Genomic DNA, 22141 nt, shown 5'->3' with positions numbered 1-22141 from the left:
CAAACATTAAGTGCGGTTCTGCTTTGTTGTGAGTGCTGGTACTCTGAACTATCTTCCTTCGATCAGGAGACACTTTATCGTCTTGAGATCAGGGCAAATGGTCTAATGTTTAACCAGAAGGCACTTTTTATTTAGGGACTGTTGACAACTTCTGCAATCTGGGTTTGCATTGACTCTAGAGTCGTTTGTTTGAGCATCAAATTGACCTCCTTAGATGCTGATCAGTAAAACGCTATCTGCCAGTCGAGTTTAGACTCAAAATATCATTGCAAAGGGACGTTTTTAATGTGTAGAGTTTACTTGTTTGGTGGTTTTGAGAAGATCTGTCACCTTGGATGAATTTAATTTCTTCAAGAGTTCTTGAAATTTCTGACCTGTGATTTCAGAATTTGGTATCTTGGTAATGCTGGGCACAGTTTGGGACACAGTTTCATTTCTTTTGAGACTTTTTCTCAGGAGAACAATCTGAGAGCAACTAAAGTTTCATTTACTTGTCTCATTTCTTTATTGTTTATCTATATTTTTTTGTTTTATTGGTTAGAATTTAATGGAGTATTTTGCACCTGAAATAGCCAGACAGGAAGTTGAATTGGAACAATGTTTAATGAACAATTCAAAGAAATTCAACAAAGGTAATAGATTCTGCCAAATGAAGTGTTCTTCCACCCTGCGTCCATAAAATGAAGGATCATTTCTAAAATATAAAGAAGTATATAATATAAAAAACAAGTACGCCTACACTACTGTTCAAAGGTTTTTTTTTTTTAAATGTTTTTGAAAGGTCTCTTATATTAAAAAATAATATCATTAATATTGTCAAATATTATTCAATTTAAAATAACGGTTTATTTAATTTAATGCATCCTTTCTGAATTTGAGTATACATTTCTTTAAAAAAAGGCCTATAAAATTTCAAGACTTTCTAAACTTTTATACTTCAAGACAGTATGTCTGAAAGTTCGTCTTGGCAAACTGTATATAAATTTCTTTGAATTTCAGTTGAATGCAATTTTGATTCTCAGATGGCACTCAGCTGTGTTGTTCACTGTGTTTTTTTTTTTATTGTTTTCTTGAGTACATGAATGAATGATTGACACCGTGTGATAAAACCAGTGCTGTCATGTATCTACAGTCTAACTGCTTACACATGCTTCCACCTGTGGAGTTACGTAGTTGCTGAAACCATCCAGTGCTCATGTCATGGCTATAGGACACACATCACTGTGTAGCGCTGCCTTTGTAGTCGCGTGTCAGTCAGAGTCCAGGTGATAACGTGTGTGTGTGTGTGTGCACGCTGGTGGAGGGGACGTTGTGGGTGTGGGAAGGGAACAAACCTTACAAGTCTAGTTCAGCATTCACTCAAATTTACTGGATGACACAACAGGACATTTCCAGTTCTTGGCAGCTGAACAGAAGGATGGATGAGAGACAGGCGCGATCATACAGTAGGTGACTGACTGTCAGATATTGTTTTTATTATTGGCCAAGGCAGTCAGTCAGTCGTTGCTCAGATTGTGGACAGTTGTGCTTGTGCAGGTTGTCTCTCTAAGGCTTTCAGGACGAGAGAAAAAGCTTTTGAATGGGGTTGCTCATTCTAATGAAATGGCTTTAGATGGTGGGCCAGAGCTGCTGTTATAATGCAGTCTTAGGCCAGCTTTGCTGCTACATTGCAGGATTGTGAGTAGATAGATGTTGAAAGCATTTGTGCTGCTTAATGTTTTCGTGGATTTTTTTTTTTTCATTTTTTCAAGATTTTGTGATTAAAGACGTTCGAACAGTTTATGAATGGAACATGAAAAATGAAATCAAACTATATACTTTATTTTAGATTTTTCCATCATTGCAATCACCCGTTTACCTTCAGTGTTTAATTTTTTTACATAGGTGTGATAAATATCATTTTTTGCAAAAAATATTATTTCACTTTTTACATTTTTTATTTAATGAAATAATTAGCCTCTCAATGATTATGAATTTTAAAATGGTATGCATGATATAGTTCTAAAGAAAATCAGTTTTAGATGTGTTAGATGAAGTTCAGAATATTATGTACTGCTGTAATATCAGCATGTGAGCTCCCCAATAGTGTTTCATGCCAACTTTCCAGTAATAGATTTTCATTGCTATATATAAGCATCATTACCGAGATAATTTGATCTTGGCTAAATTTGATTTGGTATCTTGGCATATCTGAGCACAAGTTGAGATACTGAGATGTCTGATAAAGCACATGTGAGATTAAATAAAAGTCTCCCTTTAATCTGGCATTTACATGCATGCATTTAACAGATGCTTTTAACCAAAATCTGACTGCAGTCTAAACAATTAAGATATTAAATATTATTTATCTATTATTTATCTTTTTTTTTTTTTCTTCTTTTCTTTGGGTTGTCCCCTTTATTTAATTTAATGGGGAAATAATGCACCTGTGGTTTGTTTTTTTTAACCCCTACATAACAGCTGCTAGGTGCTACTATAAATTAAGAATTTATTCGCAAAAACAGATTTTCAAAAATCATGTTTTTTTATTATGTTATCATGTTTTTATTGTGTTTAATTGTTAGTTAGCTGTATTTGTTAGTTATTTTTACTTAATCAAAATAACCCAACTGCAGTTTGATTGAGATTAATTGGAGTATTTTTCACTTAAGCATGATTTCCTCTCTATTTTATATTACTGTAATGCAATAAAATCTCATTCTCATTACAAAAAATAATTTATTATTCATATTATGTAGTATTTGTTATACTGCATTTATTTGCTAATTTTAATGTAAAATTTATTAGGTCTACTGATTTTTTATAACTGGATTTCATTAGTAGGAATATGAGAATTACACACATAACAACCTTGAGAATTTGAATTTAAAAGAGAACTTCAATTCTCTTCATGCAAAATATAATCTCTTTTGATTTTGGGGTGAATTGTAACCAGGACATGTTGGAGTGAGATTCACCCTGTAGAATAGTACTAGCTTTTATTGAGATGTATAGGTTTATTATTTGATAAATGTATTCTTATATATGGTAAAAGGGCAGGGGTAAGAGCGAGAGAGAGAGAGGGTGGAATAAAATTACCACTTTATTTATTTACCTTCATGTAAGCCATAAACCATAATGCATTGTGCACAGCTTCTATAGACAGATTCACAGTTGCTATGGAGATTTTCATAAATTGTTCAGGAATGGCAGAAATGGCTCTTTTCTGCCAGCATGACGAGGGAGGCGGTCTATTTTTTGCTGTTTGTTACAGCAGTCCATTTTGGTGATGCTTTTGGGATTGTTAAAAAAAAAGTATTTTTCATGCTGCATCTCTAAATGCCATAAACAAGGCAGAGCTCTGAGAGAGATGAGAGGAGAATTTAGTCCCAAGAGAGTAACTTCTGTTCATTCTGTTTCTTTTTCACCTTTTTATGTGATTTGCTTCAAAATGTGCAACACAACCAGATGATCATTAAATATATTTTCTGTAACAGCTCTCAAAGCTTGTGTTTGGCTCAGTGCTTCTGCTCCTGCTTTGTTTGTGGAACATTTCCTTTGCTTAATTAAGGCAAACTTTTGTTTTTTACTCGCCACTTCACAGACCTTTGGGTGTGATGTGAATATCAAGTGGCTCTTGAACTAAGACCCCGATGCTGAAGCATTTAAGCTCAAGTTATGTGAGGCAGAAATTTGTGATTTTTATTTTTAAGCCTGTTTCGTCCTCCTGAGCAGAAAAAGTAAAAAGGTTGTGGGTATACAGAAAGTACTTTGAAGGCTGTGAAACGAGCACTTCTCTAGTATTAGTGAAAGAACAGTACATATATCAGTGAAGGTAATAGTTAACTCTGGGAAAGGGCTGAAATAAGATTTAAGTGGAAAACTAAGAACAATTAGAGTTGGTGTGTTTAAGATGCATGCACATGCTCAATTTTGTTATTCCTGATCTTATTCTGTCTCTCCCACACACACACACGCAAACACATACATATTCGTTTTGTCCATTTGGTTTCTTTGTCTAAGCATATTCTTTGCTTTAAATATATCTTTAGTCACAGTAAACTTGGATCTGAGAAATTACATTATATGACCTTTAGAATGACTTCTCTGACAGGGCCAGTTGTGTTCCTGCCCCACCCCTGGATTCTTGCATTTCTCAAAAGGGGCTTCTGAATGCAATCTCGCTCACCATGGACACAGACATCATAGATCAATGTCAAACATGCAGTTTTCTTGATTTGCATCAGCAGCAAGGGTATTGAACCCAATGGATATTTGCAATAAATGATAGTAAGTTGATATGAACCGTTTGACCTTAATGTTGCATTTTGTTGGCTGGCTGGGTTCCTATCATCTACACTTTTACAACATTTGCATTTGATTAACCATCAAAAGACTGTTTGTGCAATAGCCGAATTGCTCTATGTTCAAAGCGAGGCAGGCAAATTAGTCGTGGACAATGACTCAATGGGAATGTTTTCTGCCTACATCCTAATTTTATTTTAATTTCTTTGTTTTTTGTTTTTTATTTTAATGTTCATATATCTATGAATCTCTCTCTCCATGTCCATGACTCTTTCTGTCTCTATATATATATTAAATACAGTATATATTCTGCACCTGCAAAGTTTGTCAAGTGTTAGCCAAATTTGAGTTACATGACCTTCACGCCATTCTGTACAAAAATGACCAAATGGATTTTTGACATTTAAAACTTTCTGAGTAACATGCCAGTAGAAAATTACAGGTAAAGACAGCAAATGGAAGTGGAGCAAATGAAGTATCTTTTAAGCACTGAATTTTTTTTTATTTCACCTAGAATCAAATTTTTGCTCTTTTGTTGGTTTTGATTGCTTCTATTTTCCTCATTTGTAAGTCGCTTTGGATAAAAGCATCTGCTAAATGTTATTTTAACTTGTGTACAAAGTGGTCCAAATTTGGCTAGGAAAAAACTAAAAGTTAAATTAAAATTACCCTAACCTATTAAACTCTAAAATCAGAGTCATGCTTTGTGCAAATGACATGATTTAGTTTTCTGCTTCCTGCCTTAAATTGTACTTAAATTTAATTGAATTTTATTTTATTTAAATCATGACAACTGTTGAATGATTTTAGCATGGTGATGGATATGACAATGTTAATGTATTTGGTCTTGGCAGAAAAGATCTGCTATGCTGCTGTTGGTTATTGCTGTAGTTGTAGATTATTGCCGCTGCTGCAAGCAAGTACAGGAACTTGCTACTGCTAATGCATATGGCGATATGGTGCCGTGAGTATTTAAGACATACTGCTGCTGCACAAATAGCATAAAAATAGCCCATAGCATCTATACAAGTGGAGCTGAGGAAGGTGGAGGGTTTCAGAGAAACTCTGAAAGCGCGCAGCAGGAATCTCAAGTGAATGCTAGCCAGCCATATAAATGCAAGGCGGTAAGCTCATTGGCTGCATATGCAACATGAACCAATCAGCTTGTGCCAAGTTGTTTAACTCTCTGAATATCATCAGTTACGTTAACAACCCGTCAGCCTGCGCCATCTAGAGTTTCATGACTGAACTATATATTTTATTTTATTTTATTTATTTTACTACAAACAAGTCCAGTCTTTAGCAAACCTGGGTGATATGACCTTACTGCAAAAAAATGACCAAATTGATTTTTGAAATTCAAACTTTTATCAGTAAATTTAATAGTAAAAAAGCAAATAGAAAGTGGACCTGTGTATTATTTTCAATGCTTTTGTGTACTGAAATTACTGTATATGCACCCAATGCAGAGTTGATAAAAGTGGTCCAAACTTGTCTAGAAAACAAATGTTTTTCTGATGTCTGAACATAGTCATGATTAGTGCTGTGGACACTTTTTTGTCAGCTATTAATTGACATTGGCCTCACAAACACCCTAGTTGTTTGGAATTAGCTTGGTAAGCTCATCAACAATAATAACATAGTAAAGAGATGTCTGGCTGGATGTAAGGGGTCTTTCGGGATTGTTAAACCTTTTTTCTGCAAACGTGAGACATAGATCTCATCAATAGTGGGAAGATCACAACCAATAATTTTCCAAGCAGCCCGAGTAATATTACAAATCTGACTTCTCTGCTGAGCTGTGGAGCAACCAAACCACACTATAAGTGAGAAAGTCAGCACACTTTCAATGACAGCTCTGTGAAAATTGAACATACCAACTTTAGATACGCTAAACTTTTAAAGCTGTCTATTTTTAATAATGCCTTTTAGGTTGTCGTCCCACTTTAACGTTGCAGAGATGTTAGTCCTGAGAAACTTTAAACATTGAACATTTTCAATGTTCTGACCATTAACAGTTAATGGCAAGACATAATTTGTCCTCCGTCAGAAATCAAACACCATTTCCTTTGTTTTTAGGACATTCAACTTTAGATTATGAGTGCAACTCATCAAACTCATTCAAACAGTGTAGAAACCTACACCAATCAATGTAGTATCATCTGCAAAGTTTGCACTGATTTACAATGCGAAACACAATCATTAGTGTACACAGACTACAATAATGGTGACAGTACACATCCTTGTGGGGCCCCCACACTAATTGTCTTAAGACTTGAGAATGTATTATTTTAACTACTTGTGTTCTGTTTTGCAAAAAATCCAAAATCCAAAGAGCAAGGAATTGAATCCCCAATTACTTTAACTTATCAAAAAGTTTAACTGGAATAATTGTATTAAATGCATTGTATTAAATGTTTGCCTGGTAAGGTGGATTTGCTCACCAGCAAAACTAACCTGATAAAGAAATTAAAAAAGTCCTGCTGGTTAAGAATCAGAATCAGAATCAGAATGAGCTTTATTGGCCAAGTATGTTTACACATACAAGGAATTTGTTGTAGTGACAGAAGCTCCACAGTGCAACAGAAAGACAGCAACAGGACAGGACACATATAATAAAGGAATAATATACAAATATCCAAATAGGCAAAGCAGCAAAAACACAATATATAATATAGACAACTATGTATGTACAGGTCAAGTTGGGGGCACCATAGCACCTCAGCCCCCAAAACACTGGTCAACGATAGTAAAGCAGTGGTGAATAAGAGGAATCTGTAAATTAGATTTACAACAATTATATGTTGTCTTTTCTATATGTTGTCTTTTCTCTGGCTGTGTATTATGTACAGTCACTGATCTCTGAGATGGCCGTGTGGGCCCGACAGGCCCAAACATCCCCCCTGCAGCACTGCCTCTACCTTATCCAGGTCCCGCGGCCCACCCTGTGTGTCTGATCAGCCCAGCCCTGCTAACACCCACCCTGGGCTTCCCTCTCATCGGGCCACCTGGCTTCACTCCGGGCCCACCATGGGAGGATGCCTCTCCAAACCCAAACCAGGTGATGAACACACTTGTGTAAAAAACCCTTAAATCCTGTAATAATTGCAACTTGTGTCTCTACCTATATATAGGTCAGTTAACGTGGCCCCTGACTGCTGTTGTGATGTGGCTTTCCTTTAGTGCAGGAGGAATTTTAATGCTTAATTGCTCTGTGTTCAAGAAGATTAGACAGTACAATATGAGATGAGTTTCGAATGTTTCACAATGTATTGCTCGTTCTCTTCTATGGCGGCAGGGGAAGGGGGTACTACTCAGGGGCACCGAAACGACTTTCATCTGACTTTGATTCATTGATTCAAATTGATTGATTGCAACCACTTACCTTAAAAAAAATTGTTAATTCAATGCATCATTTATATAGGACAATATTTGGCCGAGATACAACTAATTGAAAATGTGGAATCTGAGGGTGCAAAAATGAAGTTCCAAATGAAGTTCTTAGCAATGCATATTTATAATCAAAAGAATGTATAGTTTTGATATATTTACGGTAGGAAATTTACAAAATATATCCATGGAACATGATCTTTACTTAATATCCTAATGATTTTTGGTCTATAATTTTGACCCATGCAATGTATTGTTGGCTATTGCTACAAATATACCTCAGCGACTTAAGACTGGTTTTGTGCTCCAGGGTCACATTTCACAATTGCGAAAAACACAGCATTGCAAGAAAAAAAAGTCAGAATTGTGAGAGAAAAAGTCACATTTACCTTTTTTAATCACATGGCAGAAACAAGGTTCCATACAGCACAGTTGATAAAAAAAAAAAAAAAGGAATTAAAGATTTTTAAAAGAAAATAAAAATTTATAAAAATTTAAATAATCTGATTATGAAAATAAATGCATTTTATTATTTATTATTATGCTTAATTTAATTTATATATGTAATGTATTTTTTCCACATTGCACACTAAACTAAATCCACCGAATAACATAACTATGTTTCTGAATCCTGTTAAATTTTATTATGGGGACACAAATGAGGCAAAAAGGGAACCGTTTTTTTTGAGAATCACCAACATAAAGCATTCAAGAATCACTATTTCAAACTCTTCCCTGCATATTAAGAAATACAATTTATTAATTTTGAAGCAGTATTCTGACTCCAAATCCATTGTCTGTTGAACTGTCACTAAAATCAAAATTATTACCTTTAGTTAGAGTGGGAATGGGAGGAAAAATAAATAATAGACATTAGGTATTGACTGAAATGAGTCTACACACCTTATCTTTGTATTTAATGCTTGTCATTTATGTCCAAAGGTTTTTCTTTTTAGTAGGCTGAATAAGGGAACAGGAATGAAAATATGGTTTCATTGATGAAACCTATAGATACGCATGGTAACTAAATGATCTGGCAGATGTTATTTTCCAAGTTCTGACTCAAAAAACAAAAAAATTGTCTGCGACCAGCTCTGAGAAGGCGAGTTTTCTTTCTTTTTCTTTCCTCTGCCGGCTCAAGTCATCTTGCATGATTTTCCATTGATTTTAATTAAGCTTCACTCAGCAGGTGTGAATTCCTGTGTGATTAAGGCATAAGAAGCAGGCCCTCAGCACATTTTTCCGGCCAGAGAGAAAGCTAGAGTGAGACCGGACTGTAGTGGAAGCACATTTCACAATCACTTTCTATGAAGACTGCGTACATTAATGGTGCTTCAGCTTCCAATGTTCTTCTCCAATCTGTGTTTGAACTCGGAATGCTATTTCTACACAGAAATAGCACTGTATTTGTTATGTACTTGCATTTCTAAATCATGACATTATGGTGTCTTAAGGTCTGCTCACAACAAGAACAATTACTAAACTGTTAGCAACATATTTAAAGATGTCAGTGGCTCGCATTTAAATTTAGCCAAACAAATCAATTAGTTTGTATAGAAAAAAGTATATTCTCTTGTACTTATATAAAGCAATTTTTTTTGCAGTAGAGGTCAAAGTTGAGCTCACTCTTTTGGACAAAGAGAAAGAGGTGGACCTGATGTCTCCTAATGGAAAGGCCAGTCCATTTTCAGAATGCAGACCCAACGGATCTCTGGGACACTGTTCAGACGAGGACAGCATGACACTGCGGCCACACCGTAAACACAGAGATTACATAGAGGCATCTGTCTGCCATGTAAAAGACCTTGAGAATGGACAGTAAGTTCTTGATTTCAGTACAATACAGAATTGTCGTGTTCCTGTACTTGAGTGCATGTTTGTGTGCTATTTAGAGCTAATGAAAAAAAGATTTACATGATCATTTCAATTCTTTTTTTAATTAATAAGCACTACTTTTTTTTGGTTATTTTAATTTATTTCCTTTATAAACAGGAAGTCAAGCCAGTAAATGAGCTATAATTCTAGAATACAGCAGAACCTACAAACTATTGCTAATTGGTGGCAGGTGGTATTAAGGGGAGGGGCGTTCTCATTCTATTGAGCTTTTTATTGGAGTATATTTTGCATATGCTAATAAGCGTAAAGTGAAATATAAGAGAAAGACTGTAAAATTTAAGTGCAAATATCTGCTAAAATGTAACTTTGTCAACCTCAAGAATATGCTAGCATATAGATTGGGATCAAAATAGGAAACATGAACTAAAAACCACAAAATTTTTTTTAGGTTTTTTAATGCAGATGAATGTCAGTTTTTCAGCTGTAACCTTTGAATGCATCAGTATTTGGTTGTGTTTTGGATGTTAAATCTGTGCTGATCTTATATGTTGTGTTTGGCAGAATGCGTGAGGTGGATTTAGGGGCAGGTCGTGCTCTGCTCATTAAGGAACATGGAGAATTCTTTGCCATGGGACACAAGTGCCCACATTATGGGGCTCCACTGGTCAAAGGTGAGGGACGTCCTGTAGAGCACTCCTGGTCCTCTGCATTCCATAACTTGGGATTCCAGTAGCTCTCAGAGGATATTATAACACACTTCTATTAGACAAGCTTGATCAAATAACAAAACAGATTGCTCTATCAGAGTGTATTTAAAAACTATTCTCTTCCAGGTGTGCTATCAAAAGGGCATGTGCGATGTCCATGGCATGGGGCATGTTTTAACATCACTACGGGTGATATTGAGGATTTTCCTGGCTTAGATAGTTTGCCTACCTACCAGGTAACACACGTTCCTCTTCAACCTCTCTGGAAGTTCCTCTCCGAACTTTCACTGTGTCCACTTGTTCTTATGGACTGTAAAAAATAAATAAATAATTGATTTGCATAAAATAAATACATTATTTATAACATAATGTATAATATCGGCATAGTAGTTATTTAAAAATTTGATCCTATATTTATAAAACAATAGATGAGAACTTATTAATGATTCATAATATATTCATATTATATAAAAATATAAAATTAATAATTTATAATATTATTAGCATATTTTAATAATAATAATAATAATTATTATTATTATTTATTTATAAACATTTTTAAACCAAGGAGTTTGGCTAGTGATTTAGTGTGAACTTACTGATGAATCATAATATATTAATACTATCATTATTTATAAATAAATGTATGTTTATTGATTGATTTATACAAAATAAGTAACTCATTTTATTATCATACATTAATACAAAATGTATTTCTTTATTTACTTGTTTACAATTTTTGTAAGCCAACTAGTGCGTTTTCAGTTTAAATATGATCCAATATTTAGAAAACAATATAAGTGTGAACTTATCACGATCATGATTTTTGTGTGAAAATGTTCACAGGTTTATGCAAAACTAGTGAATGAGACCTATTGAATTGAAAAAAAAGCATATTCCCAACAAAACATAGATGGAGTACATGCTCCTTATACATCCTGAGAACATATGAGTTCATCAGAGCAGAGAAAATGAACCTTATGTGTCATCACTAAGCCGTGGGGGTGTTTTCATAATCCCTCTGTTATGTAATAATCTGTCATGTCAGTTCATTTTTTCCCACTATTTCAGGTCAGAATCGAGAAGGAGAAGGTGATAATAAGAGCAAACAAGCAGGTGAAGAGTCTCTCTCTTTCTCTAGAGTACATGTGTAAAGAGAGTTATATTTAACAGCAGTTGTAAATGGTCTGTTTCCCGACAGGCTCTTCAGACTCAGCGGCGGTCAAAGGCCATGTCAAAATGTTCAGCTGTCATCAATTCCAGCACTGGATTCAGCCACATTCTCATTATCGGATCAGGTTGCAGCCATAATGTTATAAAATGAGACTAAAATGCACTAACATAGGGGTGAATTCACTAGGTAGTGTTGCTTATTTCCATACACCGTCTTTGTTGTTCTACAGGAATAAATCTCAATCCTTAAAAACATAAAGTGAAAAAAAAACATTTGTTTCATGCAAATAGTGCCGACTTCTTTAAATAAGGTTCTATAAGTCTCATGTAGGCTACACAGAGATTATTTACTCTGTAAAGAACGACAGTGATTTAATTGAAATATTCATGGCACTGTGCCATTATGTGGTTAAACTGGAATACAGTTTTTGCACTGAAATAACATGTCTACTATTTAGTGAATTCGCCCTTGATGTTTTGAGTACAGCTTAGCCTGTATGTGTAGCTTTCTGCTAGCCTATAACCCTATATTTCCCGTAAGAGTGGGCGGCTGGGTGGGGCCATTTGTAAATTGAATGGGTCTGGCTTCCGGTTATTCCAGCTATTTTTTAGCTGTACAAAACAGCTCGTTTTGCTGCTTGATATTGCAAACTGGTGTGTCTTACCATATTATTTTTCTGTATTATCTTAATTATGAACACACTAGTTTGTAGTACAAACAGTTTTACCGTTGACTGCACTTTGTTATTCTTCTCGTTAACTTATTTCCCATGAACCGGAAGTCTCGCACATTCACAGAAATCGGCTTACTTCCACGTTGAAAATAAGGTGGACAGCTTTACAATCCAGTAACCTCTTCAGCTAGGATATAGGACTAATGTTACCTAAATTTCAGCACACAGTAAAACTTAAATTTACCTTCTGCTATATTAGGGCTTTTCACACTGCACTTAGCCCGGGTTATCGTCGTTCTTCTTAACCCCACTTTTTACATCAACGCCGCTTTGGACTATTTCGTGTACAGTTTGAAACAATACTGTGTTCAAATGTTATGTCACTCAATCGCGTGCCTTCTTTTCAAGTGCTTTAAAACGGCAGGAAAATGCTACAAAGTATAATTTGTTCCCGGAAGTTCGCGCTAACACTATCAGCGCCATAGAGATGCAGCAGAAGAGACCAACTTTTAAAAGGTAAGACATTTATAAAAACAAATTGTATATTATCAGCAGCTAATCAAATTGCATTGTGCATTAAAACGGATCATTATAAGATTATTCCTCACTTAATTAGTAGATTTACGGGATGTTATTCATTCTCTACATGCAGTTCCATACATCGTTGTGTAATAAGGCTTTTTAAACGTGATTTTTGCTGGTGGGGGGTTATTTAATAGACTTGGATTTATTGCAAAGGATGCTGATGGACCTAAGTGAGAATGAAAAGTTTAAAATAGGTGAGCAGTTTTCATTTCAGAATTACGCTAGACTAAATTTCCATTATATACCACTACTATTTTATAGATCACAGTAAACCTGTACATTATTACTGCATTTTATATTTAAACGTCTTAGCAACTATAGAAGCGCTGTGTTGAAGGAGCAGTGATGCCACAGGACTGAAATGTGACGGAGAGCATCACTTAACCATTTCTCCTGTGTTTTTCTCCATCTTGCTCAGAACAAGAACCACCTGAAGACTCCCTGTAATGAGACATCACCCTCACAATGAGTCTCTTCACTGGGTTAGGCAAGTCTCTCCCTGTTCTTTGTGAAAAAGTGCCAGTTCCCAAGTATGACTCCATCACATTTTGTTGGTGTAATCTATAGATTGCTCCTGCTGACTATATCCAGCCTCTCATGAAGACTTCAGATGACCCAACACTTGTGAAGAGATGACGCCAACCCTTGGGAGGACTTCAGATGAAGCTGACTCTGAATAAACATACAAAACTGCTCAATTTTCCTTGCATTGTAATGATCACGTCATGTAACCATTGCTTTAATTTGTTCATTGAATACATGATATTACATAACTGCATGATTTGTATAGCGTAATTTTAGAACATTTCTGCCATAGGAGCATTACTTTGACCGTTACACCTGTTAACAGAACTCTTATTTGTAATATAGAAACTTTCATTTTCTGTAAAGCTGCGTAATAATAAAAAGTGCTATGCAAATAAATGTGAATTATTTATTTATTTGATTATATGTATAGTTTATTATAAATGTATAAATAGATTGCTGTAAATAAGAGCATAACAAAACTCAATATACATTATACAAAACTCAACATACAAACTTAATATTTAGCATGAAATTAGTAATACAAAAATTAACATTTAGATGTGATTGCACTTGATTACAACATACAAGTTGTAAGAACACACATTCGTACATACATGCATCTATATATATATATATATATATATATATATATATTCAGAATCTGAAGTTACCTTGGTAAAAGACCACGATGTCGTTTATATAACATGGACTTTTACAATGGTAACTTCAGCCTAAAATATGTTAACAAGGCAGGTAAGGATAGCTGACCAAATTAATCCTCAAATATTAGCAACACTGATACAGCTACATATGCTACGTATACATTATTTGATAAATAATGTAAATAAATAATGTTATTGTCTACTAATGACCAAAAATCGCAGCTCTGTTCTCAGCGGCTCTGGTCCTGACCAAATGAACCGAACCACAGATGTGAAAGCACCCTTAGATAAGCGTTTGGGGAAATGTTAAATGGTGAAAGTGCACTTAAAGGAAAACTTGATAATGTTCTTATTATTGCAAATAAGAACGTAACCCAGGGGTTTTAAATGAATTATGAATACCATTAATTAATTAATTGTTAAGCCCAGCTTTAGAATGACCCATGTTAACTATTTCAAGTCTGATAAACCTTGTTGTCAATTTAATTATGGGCGATGAAACTGGATAATGTACAATGAAAAAATATGCAATCATGAATTACACTCATCCAACTGATTTTATTTTTATTTCTTATAAATGTTTTATGACAGCTTAGATAAGCAGCTGATTTTCTACATTTGGAACAGACTTTTAATAGGTCCAAAGGTTAAATGCCACCTTTAAACACAAGACAATGATATTACTGCTTGTTAAGTTAAAAAAAAAGATAAAGTGTTAAAGATAACATCCAAAGCATCAAATAAAATCATGCATTTATATAAAGATTAATGTTCAAGATGAAGGTGCCACCTAACAATGCTCCTCTTGACCTTGACCTTGTTGTTGTTCTCACTCAGGTCCTGCTGGTCTGGTGTGCGCTGAGACTCTGAGGCAGGAGGGTTTCACTGACCGTATAGTCATGTGCACCACGGACAAACATCTGCCTTACGACAGGCCTAAACTGAGTAAGGTTTGTACACAGAACAGTCCATAGAACAGTGTGGGAGCAAAGTTTTACCATATCAAATGAATCTAAGACTGCTTTTCCAACACAAGATTTTAGTTTGACTGCACGTGTGCTAAAATTCAGCAAATATGATTTTTTTCAGTGTTTAGAGAGCACAGCTGAGCAGCTTCAGCTGCGCTCATCTGACTTCTTTCAGACGCACGACATAGAGATACTATTAGAGAAAGAGGTGAGAACACTTAACCTGAAATGTACTATGGTTTACTTCAATTACTGAGGAAAAAACACTTGTCATTTAACCATTACAAAGCACTGTGGTGGTACCATGGTACAGTGATCAGATGAAAATATTATGGTATTTTGAAACAACTCCAAGTATTCTATGATAATTTTTGGTACTTTTACTGAAATGACACTGTATTTAAATAATTGATGTCTAAATCTGTGTCATTTTTACAAATTAATATGCAGAATTACATAAATTGCCATATGTTTCGTCACAGGTTGTCTCTGTGGATGTGAAGATACGGACTGTGACATTTCGGGATGGTTTGAAAATGGAGTATCGAAAACTCTTCATCGCCACAGGGAGCAGGTAAACATGACTACAGCTACTAAATGATCCTGCATTCATAAGTTTAGGGTCAGTAAGATTTTATTAGATTTTTTAAAGAATTGAATACAAATTTATCAAAGCACTGAACAAAAATACACTGATGCAAAAAAATTCAGTTTCAATAAATGCTGCTCTTTTGAACTTTTTAGAGTCGTTTAAAAACCCTTTCTCAGTTTCTGCAAAAAAAAAAAAAAAAAACTATAATAATAAGTATTAATAAAATAATACTTCTGTTGCTGTCTTTCAGAAACATTAAAAATTCAGTCCCAGACTTTTGAAGAGTAGTGTATATAAGAAAGAAAAATGCATTTAATATTTTGTTATTAATAAGTTATATCTTAACAGACCCAAACCTCTGAGCTACAAAGGCAAAGATGTAGGAAATGTGTTTCACCTCAGAACACCAGAAGATGCCAACAGCATTGCTACACTCGCCAGCAGTAAGAATGCTGTCATCGTTGGAACCTCATTTATTGGTAAGAGCTTATGTGAAATTTACATAATGTATGTGTTCTCTGTGTAGTTCATTAATAGCTCCAAAAAGTGTTAAGAGCCACAATTTAAGATGAACCCGTGTCATTAGAAAACTAAATACCATGTGACACGTATTCTAAAGATAGATGCTCAGACAAGCACACTTTTCATGTAGGTGTGTCCATATATTTTTCGGGGCCTCTGATAATGATTATTATGCACTGTCCTGTGTTCAGGTATGGAGGTGGCCGCAGCTCTCACAGATAAGGCTCACTCAGTGTCTGTGATCGGCATAGAGGCCGTGCCATTCCGTAAAGCACTCGGAGAGAAAGTGGGAAAAGCCTTGATGAAGGTGACAGAAAATAACTAGATATATAGAATTAAATAAATAAGAATATTAAGATTTACGCATTAAATATACATCAGAGGTGCCCAAACGTTTACTTTATAAAGATTCAAAAATCAAAGTTCATTGAGGGTTGTGTTTACATTATAACCAGCTATATTTGATTTTTTTTTTAATTACATTCACTTATACTCTCTATAGTTCAATGCAAAAATAAAACTAAAAATATGAAAACAAAATGATAAAATAGAAATAAAGAAGAGAATTTGAATTTTTTTTTTTTTGGCATGGAAGGCCAAATCAAAGGTCATGGGGCCCTGGTTCGGCATCTCTGGTGTATATATTCTGAGTAAATATGAACTTTTAAAGTTTAGAAAGCAAAATTATTACGTTTTTACAGTATATTTTAGTAAATGTTAAATCAGTCGCATTTGCTTTGGCATTAATTTAACTAAACACATTAATAACCACATGCTGTAAACACATTAACCCTATATTCAAGCAGCATTTCTCTCATTATTTCATTTTGTTTCTCTCTTCAGCTGTTCGAGTCAAACAGGGTGAAGTTCTACATGTTGAACGAGGTGTATGAGATGCGAGGGCATAATGGACAGGTATCATGAAAGTGAGAGAAACAAGAGTTCAGTGAAGTGTAGGGCGCTCCCTCTCTCTCTCTCTCTCTCCCTCTCCCTCTCTCTCTCTCTCTCTCTCTCTCTCTCTCTCTCTCCCTCTCTCTCTCTCTCTCTCTCCTCTCTCTCTCTCTCTCTCTCTCTCCCTCTCTCTCTCTCTCTCTCTCTCTCTCTCTCTCTCTCTCCCTCTCTCTCTCTCTCTCTCCTCCCTCTCTCTCTCTCTCTCTCTCTCTCCCTCCCTCCCTCTCTCTCTCTCTCTCTCTCCCTCTCTCTCTCTCTCTCTCTCTCTCTCTCGCTCTCGTTCCTGTAGAGTGATCAATTACATCTGCTCTCACAGTAGCACTGCTTAGCTTTGAATATTTCCAAACACTGCTATTGCAATAATGGATTGACCCTGGGCTAAAAGGCCAGAATTCATAACACAAGTGGGCACACAGTCAGCAAACTGTAAATGTATAATTGAGAATAAGCAGAACTGTGATCTGTTATGAAATTACACTTTGATAATTATTTAAAGAAATAACGTAATGAGATTTGTATACTGTATTATGATTCACGGTGGAAAGAAAATGGGCAACTATGACATAAATGTTACAGTTTGTTTTTGTTTGTTTCAATAGTTAAAAGAAGTGGTTCTAAAAAGTGGCAAAGTCTTGAGAGCTGACGTCTGTGTTATTGGCATAGGTGAGTCTGTGTTATTTGGCTCGTTTTTCTTTTTCTCTCACTTTCCCGTTTCAAGTCCCATTGTAGTCTTGGCTACAAAAACAAATAATAAATATCATTTTTAAGGTTTTAATATAACACTGCTTCTCTACTACACCGGATGCAAGCGGCCCGGTATGATACAATATAGAACCTATAATAATGATGCTGTCTACACGGGATGCGGTACAACATGTTAAATTCCCGACAGTAAAACTGATGCATCATTCTATTAATGACATACTGACACAAAGATCAAATGATTACTGGGATAGTGGGATATGTTGTCACCTTAATGATTCATGAAACAAAGCAAAGTAAAGATTTAAAACACATGTGACAACATGCCCCAATATAAAATACAAATTTGTTCTGGGGTCCTGATCATAAGTGTGTGTGTGTGTGTGTGTTTAGGCTCCAGTCCGGCCACAGCATTCCTAAAGCAGAGCGGAGTGCACATGGACTCCAAAGGATTCATCCCAGTCAATAAGGTTCAGTCTTTCTGCACTGCTGTTCCATACGTACTGTCTATCTTCTAGCACATTAACATCTGTTGCCATTCAGAGCGTGTGTGTTTCTGCAACCTGTGCTAATCTGCCCATGCTTATGTCTACTGTATCAGTAATAAATTGTTGTTTTAGTACACTGACCTTGAGTATTTTCTGATAATAAGCTACAAAAGGATAAGCTACAGTACAAAGCGTATGTAAACAGATACCTTTAACCCTTTCAGACCATGCAGACGAACATTGACGGGGTCTTCGCTGGGGGTGACATGGTAACGTTTCCTCTAGCTTTACGTGGCAATAAGAAGGTGAACATACCCCACTGGCAGATGGCTCACGTACACGGTAACACCTGTAGCACATTGGGATGTATATTCATGTGCTTATGCCAGAGATGCCATTTTTTATGAATAATAAATAATATTTCATCCATTTTTTTTTCCATCACAGGTAAAGTGGCTGCCCTTAGCATGATGGGAAAGGCCTCAGACATTAAAACGGTGCCTTATTTCTGGACAGCAATGTTTGGGAAAAGCATACGATATGCAGGTAAGGACAAACGTCTAGCACTAAAAATACACATGAAAAAAAATGAATTAAATGAATGACTGACGTAGTTTCAGCGTCAGTGCTCCTCTGATGCATCACAAGTGCTTTTAATCTTATTGTCAAGGTTATGGAGACGGCTTTGATGATGTCGTCATCCAGGGAGATTTGGATGAGCTGAAATTTGTGGCATTCTACACAAAGTGAGTTGATTTGATTCTTATTTCTCTAAATTTGAGCCAGGCATTTATAATTATTAAAAGTATCACATGAAAATCATTTTTAATTTAGATGATTATATTGTTATATATTATTATGAAGTACTCATTTTTTATTTTATAGTACTATACTATTGAAATAATCATATATTTGTATTGTTTTGTTTTATTCTAATTGCTTTATAATTTAATAAAACAACAGTATGTAGTCAGATTAAATGGGGGTCATACAATTATGAATTAATCATGTCGTATTATTGATGTAAGTAACTGATCAAAGTACTTAAAAATGATAATATAAAAATAATATATATATATTTTTAATTAAATAATAAAAACTGAGTCTCTGATTAAAATGAATTGCAGGGACTGAACTATAGTTTCTGTGATTAATATTAGAGATTGCTAATTATGTTAATCATTGCAAAGATTATGTTTCTTTAAAGACATAAAATATCTGTGCAATTGATATAATTCACTATATTAACTGCATTATTCTTATTTTCTGAACCTTAATGACTCAGGACTCTTGGGCTGCTGTGGTAATAAATCTCCAGCTGCTAGAAAGTGAAATGAAAAAATAAAATCAAAGTGAAAAAAGATCTTAATCTCACAGATGAAAGAAATAGATCAAAATAATAACAACATTTATTGAGCGTCACTTGCTAAGGCAAATATCACTGTTATAATTGCATATATATTGAGTTAGTGTTTCATGCAAACACACCGCAACATACTTAAAGGCATTAAGTTCACCCCAAAAAATCTGAATTTTGTCATTTACTCACCCTCATGTTGCTCCAAACCTATATGAAATTCTTTCTTCTGTTAAACATAAAAGAAGATATTTTGAGGAATGTTAATAACCAAAAAGTTGCTGGTAGCCTTTGACTTCCATAGTATTTTTTCCATTCCTTTAAACCCACTCAGAACACCTTAGCAACTGCTTAGAAATGCCCTGGCAACTATTTGCATTGTGACTCTGAGTTTTGCAACTCAGCTTACTTCAGAAAATGCAAAAATGTTTTATAGAAGTATTTAATATTATACTACATTATTGCTGTTGCAACTAATATTTGAGTTCTTACATTATTTCCTGTGCAGCTGATGCAAGCTGTGTGTTGTGTGTTTAATCTGCGGTGATTACAGGAGCGAGGAGGTGGTGGCCGTGGCCAGTATGAACTACGACCCCATTGTGTCACGGGTTGCAGAAGTCTTCGGCTCTGGAAAGGCGATTAGGAAACGTGATGTGGAGTAAGAACATTTTCTAGTTTCACAGAAAACAACAGATGTAGTAAGATTTTCCAAGGTTTAAACGTGTAACAGTTTACAGTTCAGACTTGTTTGGGGAAGTCGTGGCCTAATGGTTAGAGAGTCGGACTCGTAATCCAAAGGTTGCGGGTTCGAGTCTCGGGCCGGCAGGGATTGTAGGTGGGGGGAGTGAATGTCCAGTGCTCTCTCCACCCTCAATACCACGACTGAGGTGCCCTTGAGCAAGGCCCCGAACCTCCAACCGCTCCCGGGTGTATGTTCATGGTGTGTGTGTGTTCACTGCTGTGTGTGTGTGTGTGTGCACGTTGGATGGGTTAAATGCAGAGCACGAATTCCAAGTATGGGTCACCATACTTGGCAGTATGTGACTTCACTTCACTTCACTTCACTTGTTTTCAGCGTTGATTATAATAATGTTTCTTGAGCAGCAAATCAGCATATTAGAGTGATTTCTGAAGGATTATGTGACACTGAAGACTGGAGTAATGATGCTGAAAATTCAGCTTTGCATCACAGGAATAAATTAGAGAATAATAGAAAAGAGTTATTTAAAATTGTAATAATATTTCATAATATACCTTTTTTTTTAACTGCATTTTTTTAACTGTACTTCTTTCAGTTTACGACACAGAGCATGAGAAAATCCCCATTGCAATGAGTTCATTTTTGCCTCATTCAAAAGTGTTTACTCTTAATTCAAGAATGTTTGTGCACCTGGCAAGTGTGAAAACATGACCTACATTATTTTGCATTGTGTCCTACATAAGACCTGCTCACACACCTGTGTTATTTTAGAATTGTTAACATACTAATACATTTTTATTTTGAATTTTTTATAAAGTTTTTAAAAAAATATTTTTAAATTTAAATTAAATTTTTTATTTTTTCAGTTTTTTTATTTTTAAATATTATTATTTTAGTTTATTTTTATGCCCGTTGTACTTTTAGTTTGATGTACATTTTTCAGTAAGTAATTTTACTTAAACTTGAACTTTCAAATTTAACTTTATAATTTCCATTTAGTTTAGGTTTTTCCCCTAATATTTTTTATTTTATTTCAGTTAACAAAAATATTTGTAATAGTTTTTATAACCCTGACAGACACTCCTTGCATTTTAACGTTAGCTACAATAGACGGTAACTGATGTTTAAAATTCTGTGCTTTTGTCTCTTTTTTAAAATGTTTTTTTTTTAATATTAAAAATTGGGTTTAAATGATTTTTATTTTAGTTTTAGTTTTTCAGTTGGTAATTTTAGTACGTAGGTTTGAACTTTCACCTAATATTTTATTAGCTTCATTTCATTTAACAAAAAAATATTTTTAAGTTTTAGTTACTGATTATAACTGACACGCACTCCTTCTTAAGTAGAAAGGACTGTGTTTGAAATCCTGCATTGTATTATTTTCCCCTGCAGGACAGGAGACATGTCATGGCTGATCAACAAAAGCTCACAGTGAGGATGTGATCGGCTCAGCACAGCAAGCTCCTTGACTTTTCCTTGCCAAACTTGGATGATCTCCTGTAACAGACATAGTCTTAGTGCTGCAGCTGCAGTTGGTTAAGTGGGACACTAGATGGGATACGTACGCCGTCCTAACCCGAGCACCTGGGCCGTGCTGAGGACCTCGTCCTCGTGAGGTGGCACCTCTCCGGGCCTGGATCTGTTCACAGCACAAACAAATGAGCCATATCTGGTTTTTAACCCTCTGTACCAGATGGGACAGTTCTCTCTCTCTCTCTCTCTCTCTCTTGCGGGTTGGTCGACTCTTTTGCATGAAGCATCTGCCTGTACACAATGTTCACGGGAGATCGGTTAAGGGGAATTGTCATATTTCATTTTGTACGTGACTTTGTAGATAGCTGTTAACTGAAGATACATTCAAACAATAAGACTGCACTTTTTTCTACTGAATAGCCTGGCTACAGGAACGAGAACAGAGCTGATGTTTGGCTCACATCAAAATATACAGCTTCGCTTGTGGCAGTTAGATGTAGAGAGCAGATGCATGAGAATTCATATGCATAGGGCATTAGTTTTCATTAA

The 22141-nt window shown here is 35.2% G+C and overlaps 1 protein-coding gene across 1 annotated transcript; it reads left to right on the top strand.

Moving 5' to 3' along the window:
- Window positions 1–7314: 7314 nt before the first annotated feature.
- Window positions 7315–21554, top strand: LOC306869320 (apoptosis-inducing factor 3-like; the record flags this gene model as incomplete). Its single annotated transcript, XM_079416025.1, has 19 exons — window positions 7315–7345; window positions 9279–9492; window positions 10072–10181; window positions 10344–10453; window positions 11289–11333; window positions 11419–11515; window positions 14677–14789; window positions 14929–15015; window positions 15290–15381; window positions 15748–15878; window positions 16113–16228; window positions 16765–16836; window positions 17472–17535; window positions 17968–18044; window positions 18287–18404; window positions 18510–18608; window positions 18733–18808; window positions 19973–20077; window positions 21512–21554. The coding sequence occupies 19 exons, from the start codon at window positions 7315–7317 to the stop codon at window positions 21552–21554; spliced, it is 1800 nt and encodes a 599-aa protein (XP_079272151.1).
- Between the last annotated feature and the right edge of the window lie 587 nt (window positions 21555–22141).

Source organism: Barbus barbus (assembly GCF_936440315.1).
Source record: "Barbus barbus genome assembly, chromosome: 5".
Classification (NCBI taxonomy): Eukaryota; Metazoa; Chordata; class Actinopteri; order Cypriniformes; family Cyprinidae; genus Barbus; species Barbus barbus.
Note: the sequence above shows the minus strand (reverse complement) of the source record. Positions and strands in the feature narration are given on the sequence as shown.